The sequence below is a fragment of the Pieris napi genome, chromosome 1 (genome assembly GCF_905475465.1).
Source record: "Pieris napi chromosome 1, ilPieNapi1.2, whole genome shotgun sequence".
NCBI classification, from domain to species: Eukaryota; Metazoa; Arthropoda; class Insecta; order Lepidoptera; family Pieridae; genus Pieris; species Pieris napi.
In genome coordinates, this window is record NC_062234.1 from 7399806 (window position 1) to 7423394 (window position 23589).

The 23589-nt window shown below is 32.8% G+C and overlaps 1 protein-coding gene across 1 annotated transcript in view; it reads left to right on the forward strand.

The window, feature by feature from the left end:
* Nucleotides 1-23589, forward strand: part of LOC125063711 (dynein axonemal heavy chain 8) — a 61735-nt gene that overhangs the window by 20418 nt on the left and 17728 nt on the right. Inside the window, exons 33-71 of the mRNA XM_047670295.1 lie at nt 54-139; nt 685-884; nt 1139-1310; nt 1494-1742; nt 1920-2054; nt 2441-2569; nt 2902-3107; nt 3800-3938; nt 4426-4636; nt 5385-5541; nt 5871-6064; nt 6300-6465; nt 6530-6631; nt 7121-7343; nt 7685-7814; nt 8023-8240; nt 8994-9130; nt 9199-9251; nt 9846-10053; nt 10358-10619; nt 11094-11216; nt 11771-11888; nt 12374-12469; nt 12535-12641; nt 13413-13576; nt 14040-14240; nt 14800-14940; nt 15455-15559; nt 16318-16502; nt 16979-17112; nt 17434-17565; nt 17773-17975; nt 18131-18245; nt 18460-18636; nt 19191-19358; nt 21164-21264; nt 21955-22153; nt 22931-23142; nt 23360-23498. Of these exons, the coding sequence (XP_047526251.1) occupies nt 54-139; nt 685-884; nt 1139-1310; nt 1494-1742; nt 1920-2054; nt 2441-2569; nt 2902-3107; nt 3800-3938; nt 4426-4636; nt 5385-5541; nt 5871-6064; nt 6300-6465; nt 6530-6631; nt 7121-7343; nt 7685-7814; nt 8023-8240; nt 8994-9130; nt 9199-9251; nt 9846-10053; nt 10358-10619; nt 11094-11216; nt 11771-11888; nt 12374-12469; nt 12535-12641; nt 13413-13576; nt 14040-14240; nt 14800-14940; nt 15455-15559; nt 16318-16502; nt 16979-17112; nt 17434-17565; nt 17773-17975; nt 18131-18245; nt 18460-18636; nt 19191-19358; nt 21164-21264; nt 21955-22153; nt 22931-23142; nt 23360-23498 (6197 nt within the window). The remainder of the gene's footprint in view (nt 1-53; nt 140-684; nt 885-1138; nt 1311-1493; nt 1743-1919; nt 2055-2440; nt 2570-2901; nt 3108-3799; nt 3939-4425; nt 4637-5384; nt 5542-5870; nt 6065-6299; nt 6466-6529; nt 6632-7120; nt 7344-7684; nt 7815-8022; nt 8241-8993; nt 9131-9198; nt 9252-9845; nt 10054-10357; nt 10620-11093; nt 11217-11770; nt 11889-12373; nt 12470-12534; nt 12642-13412; nt 13577-14039; nt 14241-14799; nt 14941-15454; nt 15560-16317; nt 16503-16978; nt 17113-17433; nt 17566-17772; nt 17976-18130; nt 18246-18459; nt 18637-19190; nt 19359-21163; nt 21265-21954; nt 22154-22930; nt 23143-23359; nt 23499-23589) is intronic.

Below are 23589 nucleotides of genomic sequence, written 5' to 3' on the forward strand. Positions count from 1 at the left end.
TTAATTTCTAAATTTGTAAGTTTAGAAATTTTATCGTTAAAATTTGTTTTTAGATTGTGTACTAGACGTGGAATCTGACACATTTACATTGGCGAATGTTATGGAAGCTCCATTGTTGCAAAACAAGGAGGATGTCGAAGTAATTATTTTTATTACGTTTCATTTAAAATAGAGAAATTTGAGAGCCATTTTTGTATATTTAAGGGAATCAACTGATAATATAAAACGTTCGATTTCGATTGGTCAAACGTGTCGCGTGTCAGGGAATTAACTAGAGATGTGTTGAACCAATCACTGTTTTTTTTTTTTTTTACTAGCGTTGCCTGAAAGAGATCGCTTGCTAATGCTAAGGCCGCCCGATGCCTCCTTAATAGTTTATGCTATCTGATTGTATATATATGTACTATTAATGCAACCAAATACTAATAAATTTAAAAAAAAATATATATATATAAAGTAGGTGATTTAATAGGAGAATCTTAGTTTATTTATGTAAATGCACAATCGTTTTTCACAATCACTATGATCATTTTGAATAAGAACCATGATTTTCGGTGTCTTCGAAATCGAATGGTTACAATCAAATGGTTGTATTAGTATTGTATATATGTGAAAAACTCTATGCCGGGGAACATATAATTTTTCGCAAATATGAAAATAGTCTCAAATTATTCACACGTTTAGGACATTTGCATAAGTGCGGTAAAAGAGAAAGACATAGAGGCTAAATTGAAACAAATAATTGCGGACTGGGCGGTCATTGATCTATCATTCGCACCGTTCAAGAATAGAGGAGAGTTGTTGATAAAGCCCCAAGAAACGTTGGATATTATAACAATGCTAGAAGACTCTTTGATGATTTTGAATTCTTTAGCCTCAAACAGGTATTACAATTAACAACGTGTGTTTATTGTTTACTATCATGCAAAATTAATATATGTATATTTGATTAAAACGCATAACTTATAATAAACGTTAATATTTAATTTGAATTTATTCGTTAGATAACTATTTCATTATCTTTTTTAAATTAAGTTCTGTAATGAAAAATACACACAAAACATATGAATTTTTATCCATACCTGAAACTGATACGTTAAAAAACATTAATCAAGTAATAATAGAATCATTACTATAGGTACAATGCACCCTTTAAAAAAGATATATTGCTCTGGATCAATAAATTAGTTGGAACAACAGAGATTTTGGAGAAGTGGCTTCAAGTGCAAAACTTGTGGATGTACTTAGAAGCTGTGTTTGTTGGCGGTGATATCGCTAAGCAGTTGCCAGCTGAAGCCAAGAGATTTGGAGTTAGTTTCAGTTTTCAAATTGTCTTTTATTTAGGAAAATACTTCTTCAAATCGCGTTTATTTATTACAATCTTTATTATTGACAAAAAATCGTTTCAGAAGTTGAACGATCTTTCTTCAATATTTGGTTTTATATCTCTTAATCAAAGTATTTATATAAAATGATAATTCTGATCATTTCAGACAATAGACAAGACGTACGTAAAAATTATGTACCGTGCTCGTGATATTATAAATTGTGTGGAGACGTGCGTGTCAGATGATACGCTGAAGCAGTTGTTACCGCATTTATTCGAGCAGTTGGAGGCTTGTCAGAAGTCCCTCACTGGATATTTGGAAACAAAGAGATTGATATTCCCAAGGTTCTTCTTTGTTTCGGATCCAGTGCTTCTAGAAATTCTGGGTCAAGCTTCAGATCCACACTCTATACAGGTATTAGATTTCCTTTTCTTTATATGTTCTCCATGTTATCGTCCAAATGATTTTAGCTTGTGGTTGCGAGAGTTAGGTTCCCAATCAGAGCTAATGGCCACAATTCATACTTTTGTATCAAGCCTTTGTTTCGACGAATATTTTTTTTTTGAAGCAATAAGTAATGATTTGTTTTAGCCACACTTATTAAGTATATTCGATGCTATGTACATGGTAGATTTCGATGACAAAGATAGAATTGTGGCAATGAATTCGGACAATGGCGAGAATATTCCCTTGGATCGACCAGTCTCTTGTATTGGTGGAGTCGAGGTAAATTGACTGTGAAGTAAAACGGTGAAGTTTTGAAGTGTTAAAATTTCTGTTTCAATTATTCTTTTTAAGCTTTGGTATTTTTTCGATGTTAGTTATGTAATTTTACTTACACATTTTACTTCAAATTTAATTTTTGTTGCTTTAATTAAACACTTTATCCTTAGTAATATTTTATACTCTCTACTAGGGTTGCCTGGAAGAGATCGCTTGTCAGCGATAGGGCCGCTCATGGTCACCTTAATAATTTATGCTATCTAATTGTATATGTATTAATAAATAAAATAAATAATTAAAAGTAGTTGATTTAATGGGTTCATCTAAGTTTCTTTAGGTATCGATAAGAAATTATTGGACAATCATTTGTGTGATTCTTGCCATTATAGATCTGGCTGAATACCTTACTGGATACGATGAAAGATACAGTGAGGAACATTATCGCGAACATCGCTCAAGCGATGGCCGGGGATCCAGAGTTTGAATTTTTATCTGGATTTTGGAACTTCCCTGGACAGGTATGTTTTTAATAGTAAAAAACCAGTGGCACTTCGACCTTTTAGATCTGGTCGTCATCAATAGGCTAGTAAATGATCAGCATTCTGTGAAACCCGCCGTTTTCGGGTCTTAGACATGGCGGTTTCCACACAATGTTTTCCTTGTACGAGCGGGTATTAAATGCGCACATTAATAGTAATAAAACATTTTATTACAAATATTTTAGATTTAGTCTCTCCATTTCGTATTGTCACTTAAAAGACCCATATATTAAAACAATTGTTACATTGCGAAGTTGATCTTGTAACGATATAAATGTTGACGTTTTTAACGGTTCATTTTTTGTTTATAGGCTGGTTTATTAGGAATGCAAATCTTATGGACCAGCGATGCTGAGTATGCATTGAAAAAGGCTAAAGCGGACAAATTTATAATGAGATTAACCAATCAGAAGAACTTGGATTTGTTGAATGGCCTCATTGATCAAACTGTCACAGACTTGGCTCCTTTGGATAGAACCAGAGTGGAGACTATGATTACCATACACGTTCATCAAAGGTATGTCTTATACTACTACAAAACTGCTTTACTTAATTGATAATGCATAGGGAATTAAGAAATCCAGGATTAAAATCCCGGCTACCCCATGGATATATTTATAGGACAATTAAAAACACGGTTTTAATTGTTTAAGCTCCGATTACCTTTAAGCTATCAGCTAGCCAAGGTTTTTCAAATGTTAGGATAAACATGTATTTGCAAATAAAGAAAATACCTATTTTGCGTGTCAGACTTCCGCAAGCTAATAAAAGAACTACCTTTCTTTTTAAGAGCTGTTGTAAAGAGTTCTTTTAAGAACCATCTCAATTTGACGGCTCATTGGTTTAGTGGTTAGTACCCCTGACTGCGAATCCATGGGTCCCGGGTTCGATCCCCGGCTGAGACAAACATCGATGCAATGAGCATTTGGTGTTGTGCTTAGGTCATGGGTGTTAAAATATATATTTATATGTCTATCTATCTATAATATGTATGTATATCCGTTGCCTAGTACCCATAACACAAGCTTCACCAGCTTAGCATGGGACTAGGTCAATTGGTGTGAATTGTCCAATTATATTATTATTATTATTAATTACATCAGCTTTCTTAGAAATCGCATCATAATCGGTCCATTATTTTAATTATAATTACGATGCCACATCTGTATATGTCTGTTGCTTAAGATTTGCGGTTTTATTTATTCGTAGGGATATTTTCGATGACTTGGTAAGAATGAGAATAAAGACGCCAACAGATTTCGAATGGCAGAAACAAGCACGATTCTACTACTTTGAAGACAGCGATGATTGTATTGTTTCTATTACTGATGTGGACTTCTTGTATCAGGTATTCATTTAAATTTTCAAGTATTATAAATTTTGATTTGTCGCATCTAGATTTTACATCCTTGTTAACGTGGTCGATTAACTTTCTAAATCAACCTTTTTTTTATTCAAGTTAACAAGTCTTCACTGTATGTGCTAGAAATTAGTGCGCATAAAATTGTGCAAGAAAAAAAAAGGAATCTTTGTTAAAAAAAAAAAAATCCAAACGTAAGTTTAAATACCCAACAATAGAAAGTCGGGTCACCAAAAAGCTTTCTTAGACTAATTAAAACGAATAATTCGTTGATTGTCAAAAACAGTTCGTGAAAAATGACATATTTGACAATTTTGTGGCAATAAGTTCATTGTAAGGTCGATCGTAAAATTGATTAACAGAAGAATAAATGAATGACATTGCATAGAAAAACGAAATATATTTGACTAAACAAAGTTTTTAATACATTTAACTTTTTCTCTTAATATACAATTTCTTTAATTTTTTTTTGCAGAATGAATACTTAGGTATCACGGAGCGTCTTGTAATCACCCCATTAACTGATCGATGTTATATAACGCTATCTCAAGCGATTGGTATGAGTATGGGAGGGGCTCCAGCAGGTCCGGCTGGTACAGGAAAAACTGAGACCACTAAGGATATGGCTAGAACCCTCGGGAAATTGGTCATTGTGTTCAATTGCTCTGATCAGATGGACTTTAGAGGTTATTATGCTCTTTTTCCCTTCTGCTTTTAGGTTACTTCGTCTTGTTTTATCCTACTATAGTTTTTATTTTAACGCGTTATATATTTTGGAGCAATTTGGCCTAGTGATTTCAGCGTGCGAGTTTATACCTGAGGTCGTAGGTTTCGAACCTAATCTTTGCTCCAATGTACGAACACTTTATCTTTGTGCGCATTTAACACTCGCTAGTACGGTAATGGAAAACATCGCGAGGAAACCAGCATGTCTCAAACCCAAACTCTAACATGTGTCAGACACAAGGCTGATCACCTCACTTGTCTATACAATAAAAATAACCGAAGAGTATGAGATCTGAGATCAAGACCCAAAAGATATTATTATATTATATTTTATTGTAATGTACACTTCATTTTCTTTGTTTCCATTTCGAAATGGGTGTTGCTAAGACCGAAAAATTATTTAAGTGTCTTGGCAATACGACTGGATCATCTGTTATATATTTACCATTGAATAAAATTAGTTTATGTTCAAAATAAAATAAATAAAAATAAATGTAAAACAAATATTCACTGAAGTTTTTTTAAGAAAGTTGCATAAAATATATGTTTAGAGATATAATTCCGAAATAATATTTGATAAAAATGGATAGAAACAGAAAAGACTTTCCCGCAAGAACATATACAAAACACATATTTTAAGAAATTTATCAAAAACACTTTAAAAATAGTTTTATTTGAATAGTCCAGTAAAATCTTATTGTCATATAGGTCTGGGCCGTATTTACAAAGGATTGGCCCAATCGGGTACATGGGGCTGCTTTGACGAGTTCAACCGAATTGAACTTCCCGTCCTCTCAGTGGCAGCGCAACAGATTTACATCTGTCTTACTGCTAGACGTGAGAAGAGAGAGTTCTTTATTTTCAGGTATATTTGACATACAATTTATTAATATTAATTTCAAATTTAAATTAATTTATTTGAGTGTATTTTATGTGCTCTCTTCTAATATACTTTAGTGAAGAAACCTTCATACCGCTTATGAAAAGTTTTGGTTAAGCTCAATTTCGTTTTCTTAGTTTTTATTTCGGACACAAATTTTAATAAAAAAAATTATACAAATTTTACGATTTTCACGATTGATCTAAACTATCCTTATTTAAAATTAAGTTGTTTAGTGCGAATTTTAATCTCTCGTTACCGAAATAGTAAATTTAAATTAAATTATATTTTTATTATTGCTAATTATATTGTAGTGATGGGGATGTAGTGAGCCTAAATCCAGAGTTTGCGTTTATCATTACAATGAACCCGGGATACGCTGGAAGACAAGAATTGCCAGAGAATTTGAAGATTCAGTTCCGTTCAGTCGCAATGATGGTGCCTGATAGACAGATTATTATCAGAGTGAAGTTAGCCAGTTGTGGTTTCAAGGAAAACATTTTGCTGGGTAATAAGTTTCAGACCAAACTTCAGTTTGTAAATTTGTTAAACAAAAATATAAATAGGAGACGTAAATAAGCTCTCTATTAGTCTAAAAACCTAAAAATAAATGTTATTAATTTGGTATTTAAATAAAACAATTCATAAACATAAACACATAATATCATTAAACTGTAATATCATCTATATCCATAGATTAAAGTAGTAAGTAAATGATTTAAGTGTTTAATTTTTTATTATAGCTCGTAAATTCTTCACGCTATACAAACTTTGTGAAGAGCAACTGTCAAAACAGGTGCATTATGACTTTGGACTACGAAATATTTTGTCTGTGTTAAGAACTATGGGGTCGCAGAAACGAGCGAATCCTGAGAGCACTGAAGAGAATATAATGATGAGAGTATTAAAGTAAGTTAATATTATTTTAATTTAAAAAAATATTTATATATTTATTGCATTTTAAATTTTTCAGAGAAATGAATGTTTCGAAATTGGTAGACGAAGATGAGCCATTATTCGTATCATTGATAGAAGATCTCTTTCCGGGAATCAAACTTAGTCAGACTGTACATAAGTAAGTAATATTTCCTAAGCTAATACTATTTGAATTGTTCTCATGGGTATGTTCACTAAAATCATATTTACCTATTACTTGAGAACTACACATTTCAATAAATCTTTGTGAACAGATTTAAATGTAAATTTACTATGTTGATATATATTGTGTGATTATTATATTAAATACTTAAATTCATAATAAATGTTTACAAGCTCCATAATCATTTGTTGACTGACAGTTACTGTTTCATTCGAAATGCTTCTAGCGACCTCTACAATATGTCCTTACGAAACATAAATCTAATCAAAAGAGCTTATTATCTCATACAAAAACAATAAAATGTGTTTATTCTAAGTAAATACATTGCAATTTTTTAGATTTGGGGACTATTTGAAGTAAAATATATCTTTGTCACGGTTCTTAGCTCTTCCATAGCAAACTTAATATTATAAATTATCACAATATTAAGGTGTACATCATATTATGTGACTTTTTTTTTTACAGGGAGATGCAACGTGCAATAACGTTAGTGACAGATCGGACAGGCCTGGTTAATCACCCAGATTGGAATTTAAAGATTATTCAATTGTATGAAACGTCCCTAGTACGACACGGATTGATGACTATGGGACCAACTGGGTCAGGAAAGACTACATGTATTCACACGCTTATGGCTGCATTGACCGAAGTTGGCAAACCCCATAAAGAAATGAGAATGAATCCAAAGGTAAGTCCTTTTTAGAAAATGGTAATCTTGACTATACGCTCTTGAAATATGTTATGCGTTCTACGTCTTTTAGACTACGACACCATTTAATTGAGATATAATTATTACAATAGATTTCACTACGTGGGCTCGAGACAATATCACCGTGTCTTGAACAAGACTATGTAAAGTCATAAGTCATAATTTTTTTTATTACGTTTTGATTAGTACATATATAATATAACAATTCTATTTCTCGGAATTAGCGACTTGACTTTAGAACCATTACCAGTTTATACAAATTTGTTTATTGTAGTTACGTACCTCGCAACTATGTTTCTAATATAATATATATTTTTAAGGCCATTACCGCACCGCAAATGTTTGGTCGTTTGGATGTAGCCACTAATGATTGGACTGATGGCATTTTCTCTACTTTGTGGCGAAGGGCATTAAAAGTAAAAAAATCTGACACTACATGGATTGTTTTAGGTATTATCTCCTTGTTAGTTCTTTAGTAATAAGTTGTCTATGAAGTACGCGAATTTAATTTCGCAAATATTCAAAATATAATGGTATAGTCATAATTACAATTAAGGCAAAATTTAAATAATTTATATAAACATTTAAAAAAAAGTTTTTGTATTTGGTATTATATTTGTTGGTATATACATTATACATTGATTAAAATTAACCTCAGATGGGCCAGTGGACGCTGTGTGGATTGAAAATCTTAACTCTGTACTCGACGACAATAAAACGCTGACTTTAGCTAATGGAGATCGAATTACAATGGCCCAAAACAGTAAACTGGTGTTTGAGCCAGACAATGTGGATAACGCGTCACCCGCTACCGTCAGCAGAATGGGAATGGTTTTCCTCTCATCATCTGTACTTAAATGGCAACCAATACTTGAGGTTTGAATTGTCTAGACGAAACATAACTTGTCACAAATAGTTTCCTTAGCTTACTGTTTACACACACGGCAACAATTAAATAGGTTTTAAGATATCCTATAGGAACTCTTTTCGCTTCTCAACTTCAAAATTTTACAATGAAACAAAAGTTTTATGGAAACAAACACCGACCCCACCACATCATACACAACGCAAACCTTCATATAAGCTGTCCAACAAACGCACTTTCTTCGCCCAACGCTTTTTCTCCTTCAGAGGCCCGGCCCTTTCATCTTTAACCACTTTCTTAAAAACAAAATTTTCACTAACGATTCAAAACTTTATTCATTCACTAACAATCTTAAACAACATCTTATCAACCTGTCCTATGCACAATATTCTTATTGTGCAACAATAGATTAATTATAAAATGTAAGTGTTATGTAGAAATTATTATGTCAAGTACGGTTAACTTGTCAAAAGGAAGAGACTAGCATCCCACGACACAGGGAATCCTAGTGTGGAGGCTAGGACACTTTATTTTTACCTTTAAACATCCTTTTTATTATGTATAATAAAGTTTTTTCTTTCTTTGTTTCTTAATTATATTGTATGTGCTTGATACTAAATATTAGCCACCAATATTACCTACTCTAGGTGCTAGCTCCTGTACTCTTTATATTTTATAACTTCTTTTCTCTCTTTTTTCTTTTTGTTGCCAGTTATCAGTATCAATGAAGTTATTTAATTGACATATAATTTGTTATCTTTCAGGGTTGGCTTAAAAAACGATCACCGAAAGAAAGTGATGCCTTTCGCATAGCGTTCAATAAAGTTTACGATGATGTTCATTTGTTTGTTCAGCAAAAATTGCCTGCCAAAATGAAGTTACTAGAAGCTATTTATGTCAGGTAAGAATATATTCGATGTTTGGTTCAACTTTCTTCCAAATCTTTCTAAATTAACATTGGATTTTCAGGCAATGCATAGATGTGTTGATTGGTCTACTGCAGATAGAAATACCTGGTGGAAGTGAGTATAGATTGTTTCTCTACATCTGATAAATTATGCGTAATAGATTGTTTCTCTACTCTTCTCTTACTTACTTCTCTCTAATGAAAAAACGTTAAAAAATAAACTCGCCTTTGCGGAAAGCTTTGGAACAAATTTCTTCAAATGGCAACAATTTTCCTTTTAATACGTAAAACGTATAAACGTCATGAAAATTAAACTTTATTTTTGCAATAGACTCAATACTATTAAAATATTTGTACACTAGCCAAATATCACGTCCATGCTTAGTGTTGCTATAATCAATAAGAATTTAATTTAGCGCCCCCAGAGTTGGTTTTTAATTTTATTGGTCGGACTTTACCTCCTCTTCGTAATAACGTGACATACAACTAGTGAGTTCAGTAGGTTTACTATGAGTTTGACAAGTAAATTCTAAGTTTTTTTCATACAAATATTTGTAAAAATCGTCAGAGTTTAACACAGTGGGTCAGGTTATTGTAAAGCTACTCAACATAATTCCCGTTACTATGAATCTATCGGGTTTTTAACGACCAATTTAAGACACGCAATATTCCCTACTGGGTACGAGAGATCAATGTTTACTTTTATCAGAATTACACACTGATCGTCACCTGGAGAGGCTGTTCGTATTTGCAATGATGTGGTCCTTGGGTGCTGTTCTTGAGTTAGATGCCCGAACTCGTATGGCCGAGTATATGACAAAGTTGCCCGTAAAGATAGACTGGCCCGGCGCCAAATCTAAGGAGTGGATCATGCCTTTTGAGTATATGGTTAATGAGACAGGAGTCTGGCAACATTGGTATCTATTAATTTTAGTTAATATTCATTAATACACCGAGCTAAATTTCTGAAATTTGGGTTGAATTTTATTTAACATGATATTGAAAAACTATATAAACTTGTTACTGTTATAAGAGAATGGCTTAGAAAACATCACTTATGAACAATAAATTAATGGTTCTAAATTTACATTTATTGCTAGTTCCCAACAAACTCCTGTCAATAAACTCTCCGTCACTCTTTTAAATCGCAATAGATTTAACTTTTAGATGAGGCTTTGATAATAATTTTCATATTCCGTTTTTTAATTATTCTTATTTTAGGTCCGAAAATGTAGAAGACTACATATATCCGTCGGATAGTGTGCCAGAGTACGCATCTATCTTAGTGCCGAATGTTGATAATGTTTGCATTTCATTCTTAATAGAAACTATTGCTAAACAAAATAAGGCTGTGTTACTTATTGGGGAACAGGGTACAGCCAAAACTGTGATGCTTAAAAGCTATATGGCCAAGTACGATAATGAGGTCAAACTGTTCAAGATGATTAATTTTTCTTCTGCTACGACTCCTAATATGTTTCAGGTAATTACATTTAGTATTCTAATTTTATCCCGAGACGTTTAGCATTTTGAAGATAAGATTGTAATTTAAAATTTTAATTAATCTTAACTTCTAATGTCTTTGGTGTACGGAATACTCAACAATTAATCAAACTTATTAGTCTATTGAAATTTTGCCATATTAACACACTTTTGCCGTGAAGTTGCTATTTGCAATAAAATAGTAGTCGTGTTTATGTTCGTTAAGGTTTTATTTTCTTTTATTTATTACTAATGAATTTAAATAGTTTTTTTCTGTACTAATGTTTTTTATTGTCTGTTTCTGGCGTATTTTTGATTCTATTGAGTAAATTCGCATGTAATTATCTTGGTAATGGTGGACGGATTGGTGTTACCATGTTCGAAAAATGATAACATCAATTCGCAATTACACTTCTGATAAGTGTGAATGCCTACAACTCATTCAATTTTTATATGAATGTCTCATGTTTTACAGCGAATTGTAGAGTCGTATGTTGAGAAAAGAGTTGGTATGACATATGGACCACCCGGTGGAAGAGCCATGACTGTGTTTGTTGACGATATTAATATGCCGGTTGTCAACGAATGGGGAGATCAGGTATTTCTTTGAAGCTAGTGGTACCTCCCCTGTTCCTATACGCTTTATTTATGTAAATTGCCGACTCTGTGTAATCCTTGGTGTATAATTAAATAACCTTTCAAGGGACAGAAGGGAACTACTAATAATCTAAATTTTAGACCAAAAAGTTATAGCAATTAATTGTTTTAGTCTAGTTCATTGTACATATTCATCGAAATAATTTATCAAATATTCATCTATATTATGCACTCTATCAGAATAGAGAGAGTCTATTTGTGATAACATTGTTACTGTACATAATTCCTTCTCTATTATCTTTTTAATCTCTAATATACAAGCATTACCTGTCCACTTTTTAATTGTACTGTTTTTCTTGCAATGGAATGTAAATAATTCAGATCACTCAAACTTATTCAACGATTAATTTATTTAGAAAATTCGTATACTTCTAAGATATTTCTGTTTCTACGTTATAATGGTGTAAATTATCAATTTAAGATGTAAAAAACCTCGAGGGACAGTTTTTACAATTAATATAATAATAGAACAATGAATTTATAAAATACTTTTAGGTCACCAACGAAATAGTACGACAGATGATGGAATGCCGTGGTTTTTATTCATTAGATAAACCTGGAGATTTCTTTATTATCGCTGATATTCAAATGTTCGGTGCTATGATTCACCCTGGTATGACTTAATTTTGGACCGCTATTTATGAAAGCATCAATTCGTAATATGTTAACCGGTAGAAGTATATATAACTTTATTGATATAGCATACTAATGTTTGTGGTTATGCCATTAAATTTAACTACGCTGTGCGACTTCCTAGAATTAATAAATATATTCTAATTGGACGATTACCTACCAAAATCGGTTAAGCGGAAAATTGTGGTTGTAGGTAGGTAACCTTCCATAGAAACATAAAACATCTGACACATTTCGCCGATTTTTAGTTTTGAGACATGCCGATTTTCTCACGATGTGTTTCCTCACCGTACGTGCAAGTGATAGATGCGTAAATAAAACAGAAAGACCATTGGTGTGCGCCGGCCGCGCGGCCGCGGATCGAACCTACGATCACCAGGATAAGAGCCGCACGCATAAGAAACTACACCAACAGTTCTACAATTATTTATGTATAGGGGATATAATGATTAATACTTTTTACAGGTGGTGGACGAAACGATATTCCACCGAGACTTAAGAGGCAATTTAATATTTTCAACTGCACTTTACCCAGCAATGTCTCAATGGATAAGATATTTGGTAATTTAATCTTCTATACAAAAGTTTTACTCTTTTCTTATTTAATAATATATTTTAAATTTCAGAGACAATAAGCGCCGGTTACTTCTGTAAAAGTAGATTTGATAAGAAAATCGTTGATTTTATGCCTAGACTAGTATCGGTCACTCGACTTATATGGCAACAGACAAAGGTAAACTTCATGAATTAAAGCTATATATTTTACTAGTAGACTCGGCCAAGCGTTGCTGTGGCTAAGATTTTTGTTATATTACATAGTAGTAAACTGTTCAAGAGAAACGGCAGGAGAACGCCAATCCACCATGCTTTTTTGGTGGTTATGCCATTAAATTGTAGCTTATGTGAAACGTTGGTATTTATTTTGATAAAGATCAATACCTAGGTACGAATAAAGAGCCTTTTCTAACGGTGGTATTTTAATAATAGGACGCTTATTGTGACGTAACTATAAAAGATAGAGACATGCTGTCGCGACATTTTTTATAGATAGTGATGTGTCCTGAAAAATTGAAATTCATTATTTTGTTCTATCATTAATAATTTTCGCAGCGCACGCGATTTTAAGGATGTTTTTTGTTTATTTTTTTACACCTTGGGTTAGATTATTCAAGTTTTAGTAAGCATCCCTAATTTTTTTGAAAATGAAACATAGCTGTCACTCGGGAATAGTGTAGCTTGCCAACGGTGAAAGAATTTTTGAAATCGGTCCAGTAGTTTCGGAGCCTTCATTTCAAACAAATAAAAAATCATATCTTTCCTCTTTATAATATTAGTATAGAAAAATTGTGTATGAAATTACTTGAATTTGGAATTCGAGGGAGACAAAGATAATCTCATATGAGCTAGATTTGAATAAAAATGAGTAGTAGACTACAACTTAAATAGTCCCCTAATTATGTGTGTTTACCTATATTTTTTTCATATTAATAGGATCTATTTTTAGGTAAAAATGTTGCCGACGCCGGCAAAGTTTCACTACGTCTTCAACCTTCGAGATTTATCTCGGATATGGGAGGGCATTCTATTTATTAAGAAGGAAGAACTGCCCAGCATCAAAATTGCTCTAAAGTTGTGGTTCCATGAATGTACTAGAGTTATTTCAGATAGGTAAATATATAACAATTTATAGTTATTATCTTTTTATCCGTATTTTCTTATTCATTTATTTATTTATTTATTCCACATCATTATTCTATCTAAACAGTTACTAGTAATGCGACACAATAATACTCACACCGAATATTCTATATAAAAAAATATTAAAAACATATATTTATATACCTAAGTCTTTTAACTAAAAATATAGCAAGCAAGTTAACTTAGCCAGTATACAAACATACCGTACAGTAGAACCTCTAAGTTGTATTGCAAATGAATTTTTAATTGGTTAATGGAATTATCACTTGAGAACGAAATAATGATTTAATATTTGGTTTGATAGAATGTTAAAATATAAAATAATTGTAAAGACAACAGACTCAGAAATGACTACTTGGTTCACCATAGGAGGACTACGGACGTTTAAATAACATAAGTTACTTCCGAGTCTTTAAATGTGTTTATACTAAAGGTTTACAACATTTGATGACAAGGATTGGTTCGTCGCTATGTTCTGGAAGACAGCGGCGCAAGAGTTACCAGACGTAGTAAGCGAATTTCCTGATGGAGAAACATTCTTTGTGAACTTCCTACGGGAAGCGGCTGATCCAACAGGGGATGAGGATGAAGACTTCAGTACTGAGGCGCCTAAGATATATGAGGAATTACCTACGTAAGTATAAATTGAGAACATATTATTGTCTGACATGACAACAACGTATACAATTATTATTTTAAATTGATAAGATTAACCAAATTTATTTGATTTTAATAAAAAATAATACAATCGGGACGTGACGATTCCATCGCCTACTGGTGAAATAACATGTGACAGAGGTTTTCCAAAACCCTTTATCGCTACTCCTCTCTCCTCTTTTGCTTTGAACGTCTAACAGCTCTCAACACGTCTGCTCATAGTCTAGCTGACTGATTGCAAGATAAAGACTTATATAAAAAAAAAACTCCTCTCTTCGAAGATACTTTCGCTAAAGTTTCAGCTAGCATCGGAATACTGGGCGTTGACATATCGAATAATGTTAAGTTTCGCGGTCATTTAAGTCCGTCATAAGGTCGATTTCAGTTAATAAAACGTTTTTGGCTGGCGTAATCTGTATCCTTATAATCGTGTAATACGCGAAAAGTAAATTCTGACAATTTTCTTATTAGTTTTTGATGAATTCTTTTAAAACCGATGACCATGTCCGGATTTCAAACTTTCTACCTATTTTTAGGTGGGAGTTTGTCTTGTTTAAGCTTGGTCAGTTCGAAGAGCAATTCAATGATCAAGTTCGTGGAGCCCATTTGGATTTGGTATTCTTCCACGACGCAATGGTTCATCTCTTTATTATATCCAGGATTATTAATACTCCAAGGTAATAATAATATCAACCTTTCAAGGTTAAATTTTCCAAATCTAAACAAAATAAATAGTAGTTTGTATGCCATATCTTATTTATTGTCCATAGATGGACGATGGACTTTCTAACATAGCTGCTGTATAAAAAAAAACGACGGGTTGCACTCCGGGAGTGCCGGCAGAAGTGAAAACTTGAATATTAACGTTGTGCATTTTTGATATTTTGGAATGGTTAGGGAATAATTTTGCACGAATTGCTTGAACTATCAGTATAAAAGTACTATCATTTATGTGGTAGAATACAATATTTATTTATCGTACACAAACATGACAATTTATATTACATTAAATACGCCGCGCCAGCTGTCTACTCTCCATCCGTCTTACGAATTTTCGATCAGATCACGTGTCTTGACGCGAGTTTAACATTTTTACCATTCCAAAAAAAGTGTACAACGCCGCTAAAGAAGTTTTCACTTCAAAAATATTTTCTTCATACATATAACATAAGCATATCAATTATGTTTCAGAGGAAATGCTTTGCTTGTGGGCGTAGGAGGTTCTGGTAAACAAAGCTTGACAAAATTAGCTTCATATATAGCCAACTTCTCATTTTACCAAATTACTTTAACAAGGTGAGAACATACTACATAGATTTTAGTTGCATTATACATTGAAGCAAACAAATCTCAGAGACAACTGTCAGTTTTTCTTTCTTTCTTGTGTAGTTCAAACCAACATTCTTTGCCAATATTTCGAATATTAATGCGTGGGTTTTGTTCGAATATACCAGTCATAATTGCTAGTCTTAGATCTTTTTGCAGAATAGAACATATATTAAATTCAAAATCTCTAATCATAACGTGGACTTTAGTAAAAGAAGAGTGTGTGTACTTATGTAAACGCGTTAGAAGTTATACTTTGGCGTATGGAAATAAAACAAAACGAAAAAAAAATAATTTTTAGATAATAATTTTTCATTAACGATGTAAATATTATAATAATACATACCGACAATTAACCTCAAATCTATAAATGCACTCAAAACAGTTTATTTAAATCAGTTTTATCTCTAATATTTAATATATATAAATATACTAATAAATAATAAATTATTAGTAAATACTATCACCGTCGTATATGAAATTGATTTAATAAAAACACCAAAATAATGTTTATTTATTCACACTGTTTAATTGCACTGTTACGAAACACGTGTTCTTAATATAAAAATACTAGAATATACAACTTGAACATAGTTATTATCGATTTTCATGCCACCTAGAACTAACTTTACGATGTAGAATTTAGGTGTTGGCGCGCATCGTAAAAATTCACTCATCATTTTTCTCCATCGCGCAAAAATACACAGTGCGATTAATTTTTTTTTCAGATCCTACAATGTTAACAACTTTTGTGATGATATTAAAATCCTGTATCGAATTGCTGGTTTACAAGGCCAGGGTATAACATTTATATTCACGGATAATGATATTAAAGATGAGCAGTTCCTTGAGTTTTTGAACAATATCCTAAGTTCAGGAGAAATTGCCAATCTTTTCCCTAAGGATGAAATGGGTGAGAGTTTTTAATATATTTCGCGTAAAAGAACAAAATAAGGAAGCAGTTAGCTAGACTACTTTATTGGATCGGTATTCTTTTAGACATAAAATTATTCATTTGTTTTATTCAATTCTTAAGGTATTCAGAATTAAAGGTTTTCTCACTATATATAATTATGAGTATTATTTCGGCTATTTAGTAATAATAATGAAGCCTATTTTTAGGATAATAACATATTTACAATATGAAGTCTTAAGGCCGATTTACATTATCTTAGTGTTTAGGAGAGTGCTTTAGGATAGTACTTTAGTTGAAACATGTAAACGCTACTTGCTTTAGTAAACGCTACGCTAAAGAACTTGCCTTTCAAGTTGTACTAAACCACTGTCCTAAACACTAAGATAATGTAAATCGGCCTTAATGCTGATGGTATTTTTCTAGCATCCTTTAAGCTTTTTAATATCGATAACAATAAATGTTTCTTTCTATAGATGAAATCTTAAACGAACTGACTCCTATAATGAAGAAGTACGCCCCTAAAAGAATTCCAGTTCCGGATGTCCTTTATGAATACTTTATTATGCGTTCTAGATCTAACTTACACGTCGTGTTGTGCTTTTCACCGGTAAATTTTTTTGCATGTTTAATACCTAGACAATTTGCTACAAGTTTGTTGATAGAATTAACCCCAGTTTTCATAAACACATTATATCCTTCAAAATATTTATTTTTGTCCTTTTTACTTTTGTCACATTACAATGTCACAATAAATATAATAAAGCAATTTGCGGTTCAAAGTGGGTACACTTATGAATGATACCGTAAATGTTCTTGAGACTTGTAGTAATGAAATGGAAAACTTGTAAGGAATGTCCTATAAAATATAGGAAAACTGCTAAAAATTTGTAAAATACTCTAAATTTAATGGTATTTTTATACTCTTTAGGTAGGAGAAAAGTTTAGGAGCCGAGCACTCAAATTCCCTGGTCTCATTTCCGGCTCAACAATGGATTGGTTCCAAAAGTGGCCAAGAACGGCCCTGATTGAAGTCGCTCATCACTTCCTAAGCGAATTCGAAGTTTGTGTTACTTTAAATGTTGTAAAGTAAAAATGTTTGAAGAAACATAAGATAGCTATTCTGTTAGTAATAACGTAATGATTTGAGATTTTGTCGTTCAAGTAACAACATATGTTTCAACTTTCGAATTTCAAATTGAATTGAAATTGAATTACTACTAATTGATGTTTTAAAACGAAACATATATGTATATTACGTAACTTTCAGGTTGTATGTACGGCAGAAACGAAGATACAACTCATAGAAATAATGGGAATGGTTCAGGATAATGTTGCCGATACTTGTGTAATGTATTACGATAGGTTTAGGAGACAAACACACGTTACTCCTAAATCGTATCTATCCTTTTTGGAGGGATACAAGGTGCTATATAAAGAAAAACACGAAAATATTGCTGAAATGGCACGAAGGTATTCTCATAGTAGATATTTTCCTCCTTTTTGTTATAACACTCCACGGAGTCTGTGATAAGTGACACCGCAAATCATTAACAAATATTTTATTAGTATTAAGTTTTTGGTAAATAAGTCATTTTATGAATTAACATAAATTTAAATATTTCAAGAATGACTACTGGTTTGGATAAGTTAGTAGAAGCTGCTGCTAGCGTCGATGAGCTGAAACAAGAATTAGAAGTTAAAGAACTTGAAATAAAAGAAGCCACTGCTGCAGCAGAAGAGGTATACCATATTTATTGTCTTCTTTGTAGAATAGAGGAGATTAGGATGTTATAATATATTATTATAATTTAGCATAAGATAAACTCATGTTTACTATCATGTTATTTCATATATTGTTTTGACGTATGAATTAAATGACTTTTTAGTGTTTTAAATTCATATTTTTGAAAACTTATCATATTTGACAATATTTGATTTTTCATAATAACCCCAGGTATTAGCAGCTGTCGCCGAGTCGCAAGCGGCGGCTGAAGTAGTGAAAGCAGAAGTATTAGTTGTAAAAGATCGTGCAGTGAAACTCGTCAGCGTCATCGCGGCAGAAACTGCTGTGGCAGAGGAGAAGTTGGCCGCGGCTAAGCCTGCATTGGATGCGGCGGAAGCTGCTTTGCTGGTAAGATACTTATGTTTTATTTTAATATAGGTATTCATTTTAATTTCGATAATTACTGTAGACGCTTAAAAGATTAAAAATTTCAATAAAATCTTTTGCTACAAAAAACGAGAAAACCATACAGAAGTTTTATAGCATGTACGGACAATTTTTGATAGTAAACATGAAAAAATATGTGAAATGGCGCAAAATCGAAGGAAGTTTTTAAAATAATAAACTAATTTAAAATAAACGTGTTCCAAATACAAAATAATTAAAAAGTTGAAAAAAAAAAGTTTTTATATAACATTATCTATGGTCAGACAAGTTATACAGGAGACAGAGAGGGTAACAGACCGGCTCTGACTAGTGAACTAGTCTCTGAAGAAAATTCTGATTAGCCATGATTGGATAACTGCTGATTTCGATTCTAAATGGTTTTTTTCTGTTTATATGTTAAACATTCACAAGATAATATAATATATGTCTAGATAATATATATGAAAAAAAAAACGAGCTAGTCTCCACTACACTATATTGAAATCATAAAAAGGGCTTGTTAATCTATTTTCCAGACTATTAATGCAGCCGATATAGCAACAGTGCGAAAATTGGGAAAACCGCCTTACCTAATTACTCTTATTATGGACGCTGTCATCATTCTGTTTAGGAAGAAAATTGATCCAATCAAACCAGATCCTGATAAAGAGTTTCTATTGGCATCTTGGGCGGAATCTTTAAAGGTATCATTATTATACAATCGCGGAATAGACATGCAGGTACAAAGTGGACGTCATAATACTATACGTATATTTTGGTTCTGTTGAAATTTTTGGCATGGTGACATTAGTTTTAGTACAAAACTCGACCAAAACTATAATCTTGTTTATTCACACTTTTTGCACAGAAATAATAATATTGACAATAAACTTAAAAACATGGTGCAACGGGCGGCTATTACGCTACTAAACGATCTTTTCCTGGCAACATACATTAGCTGTAATCAAGTTTGGCTTAAGAATAATTAAAAACGAAACGGAAAGCGCATACTTGCTGGGAGAGATAACGAGACTGTACGTTCCGGATAATTATTACTGCTGCTGCAAACATAACCCTTTTGCTGTACATTCGGCTCGCACTGTCCAGCGTCAACGAGCTCCCATTCCCCGGTTTCTTTCGCTGCTTAATGGGTTTCTCGACTCTTCACTGGAGAGCGACCTATTTGTGTAGCGTTTGGGGGTAATATGCTGTGATTTGAAAATGTACTTGGATAAGATTAGCAGAAGGTTTTCTGTCAATTTTGTAAAAGAATTTTGTTGTTATAATATTTAGTTTTATATTATTTTTAGTTAAAATTTGGCTTTGCAAATAAATAAATAAATAAATAAATAAATAAACATTAATTTTAAAAAAACAGTAAAAAAAGAATATTGTGAAGAAGTGCCAAAGTGCGAAACCTTATTTAAATACAAAAGAAATATTAATAATAAAAATAAAACCAGGCAACATATTTTAACTATATTGTATAAAAACAAGTCCTGCGTCTTTTATTTATATATACAGGCAAACGGACCGGAAAATCACCTGATATTAAGTAAGTTGAGACTACGTTGCCGGCTTTTTAAGAATCGTTACGCTCTTTCCTTGAAAGACTAAGTCGAATTGGTTCGGAAATCCTGCAGCCTGTCTGTTCGCAATACACTCATAAAGTACTGCACGGAATTCATTGCAGTTTTCACCAATATTTAGAATGATTTATAAGGAATGTTTTGGTATATAATTATTCAAAAGAAGTTCTGATATAAAGTGCTTTATATCTTATATCAATCGACAACTTATAAGCCATGTCTGCCATACTATTCTAATACAATAAATATACTTAATTAGGTACAGTCGACTCTCGATAATTTGAAACTCAAGGGACCAAAGATAAATTTCAAATTATCAAGAGTTCAAAATAACAAGTGTTTGAATAACCACGAGGGGAAGGGGCGACTGAAGGAAATAAGAATTTGATCAAAATTTGTTACTTATTATTTCTATATTCTTATTATTTATTAACAACTATTATAACAATTATTCACAAATTTTTATCAAGATAAGTATGTGCATGTATGTAAACAAATGACAGGTATGTGCATGACAAACGCTTCAAATTATAGAGAGAAGGGAAGACCGGATTTCAAATTATCGCATGTTGGCGAGCAAGATAATACTTTTTCAACTTCAAATTACCGAAGGGACCAATTATCATTGATTTTATTCAATTTATCGAGTATTTTTCAAGGGACCGGAAAAACATTTCAAATTATCGAGAGATTCAAATTAACGCGTGTCAAATTATCGAGAGTCGACTGTACATCATAAGTGGATTTTATGTGTATTGTTGACATATTTGGGAGAAATAAAATCACTTGTCACAAAAACAACATGATATATATAGAGTAGAACTAAAAACTATATATATATTGAGTGGAACTAAACCAAATAATTCTTATTTTCTATAAGACGAGTACGACGCTATTTATGATATATTTGGTAATTGCAGGTTATGGCAGATTCCAGATTCTTGAACAACTTGAAGTTCTATCCGAAAGATGAAATCAATGCTGAAATGGTTGATTTGCTGCAACCATACTTCAATTTCCCGTAAATATGCAATTAAAAATCTAGATTATTTTTATTCCTGTCTAATGACAAGAACTCGTTTCATAGCTACTCATTTAATAATCAAGCTTCATTTGGAGTGATTCCAAACCTTCGGATTTTCATTTAATTTTTTATTACCAAGTTCGTGTTGTTTGACACTTCGTTTACGTGTTTAGCCTTGAATAAGCATTAAGGATACATTTCAGAATCGAGGATTAGCGTCAGTCTCCCGTTTGTCCCATATGTTTTTGACCTACCGGAGTCGTACTTAAGCTTAGGTTTCATAGAAAAGCGGTGCCGTTATCCAACGGCCGTAATGTAACGTTTGGTGACGTCAACTATGCGTTGTCTATAAATAACATCGGAGTAGGTTTTCTAGAGAAACCCAACATTTCTCAGTAACGTCAAATAGTTGTTCTGTCATTTGCATGACGGCCGTCATAGCGGTGATAAACATTAAGTTCAACGTTTTTCGCGTGTAGCGGTGCCCATATTTAATTAATACCATGAGTGGAAACGTGACTTGGACGAGCGAAAATGATGTTTTTTTTTGCATTATGTTAAAAAGTAAAGACGGCCGTTATTAATAACCGTAAAATGACGGCCGTTAGTTATCGGCACCGCTTATCTAGGAAATCATCTCAATATTACTAGCTAGACATTTTTAACTTTCGTTAATAAATTTTCCAGTCAATACACGTTTGATGCGGCAAAACTCGCTTGTGGTAATGTGGCCGGTTTGATTTCTTGGACCATCGCTATGGCACAATTTTATTCCGTGAATAAGGATGTGTTGCCTCTGAAGGCTAATTTGGCAATAATGCAGGGCAAGTACCAGGCTGCTAAAAAGGAGTTGGAGGCTGCACAAGCACAATTGGAGGCTAAAGAAGTATGTCTTTTGAGCGATGTGATAAGATAGTGGGCAATATAGGTCTTAGTTATTTATTTATCTACTATATAAAAATAAGTCGGGTTTTCCTTCCTAACGCTATAACTCCAGAACGCACGAACCGATTTCCACGGTTTTGCATTCGTTGGAAAGGTCTCGGGCTCCATGAGGTTTATAGTAAAGAAAATTCAGGAAAAATTTTAACAGAAAAGCGGGATCACCAAACGAAATGTTACATAAAACGAAGCCATCTGGTGGCGAAACGGAGTTCGCCGAGTTTGCTAGTATATATGTTATATATACTCCTGTAGATAACATAATTACTGGAAATTTTAACGCAATCTTATGGACTATTGATTTGATCATTATTTTGTATAGAAGGCTCTAAATATTAACTGTTGACTTATTTTTTTTTATAATAATACGCAGAATTTTGAGACTTGGGCGGAAACTTAGATTTTGGAAGTACTATGACTATTTCGACCGCAGAAAGTAACCAATCGATTTTTCATTTTAATTTAGGTTAATTAAAACATTGCAGTGTTGGCCTAGTGGCTTCAGCGTGCGACTCTCATCCCTGAGGTCGTAAGTTCGATCCCCGGCTGTGCACCAATGGACTTTCTATGTGCGCATTTAAAATTCGCTCGAACGGTGAACGCAAACATCATGAGGAAACCGACATGTCTTAGACCCAAAAGCCCAGACCTTGTAGCCCAGAGGTTGTAGCGCCACAGATTTTTTAAATTAAAAACACTAATAAGGATTTAAATTTTTCAGCGTGAATTACAACATGTACAACAGAAGTTCGATGAAGCGATGTCGCTAAAGCAAGCAGTGTTAGACGATGCGGCCAAATGCCAACAGAAGATGGACGCCGCTACTGCACTTATTAATGGACTTAGTGGGGAAAGAGTTCGTTGGACCGAACAGTCAGCCTTGTTCAAGTCTGAGATTGAACGATTGGTTGGGGATATATTGTTACTCACTGGGTATGTTATTTGCTTTACATAGAATGATTATAGTCGATAGAATTTTTAATTAATTTTTTGTGACTGCATTTTTGTCGGGGTTTATTCAACAGACATACATATAATTCTTGTAATCTAACCCAGAAACTCCCGATCGATGTATATACAATAAGGAAATGTTCTTACTTTTTATGCTTTTTTATTGATCCTAATGATAATAATTCATTTGTTTTACAAGATTCTTATCTTATTCGGGGCCATTTAATCAAGAGTTCCGCAACCTATTGAATTCGAATTGGCTAGCTGAGTTACTAAGAAGAAAGATACCTGTGTCGATGAATTTGAATATCACTGATCAGCTTACTGATACAGCAACGGTATTTACCTGCAAAATATCATTTTTAGTTCACTAGTACTACACTTTGGCTACGCGTAACCTTCCAAACTCATTGTGCTTTACACGGCGCC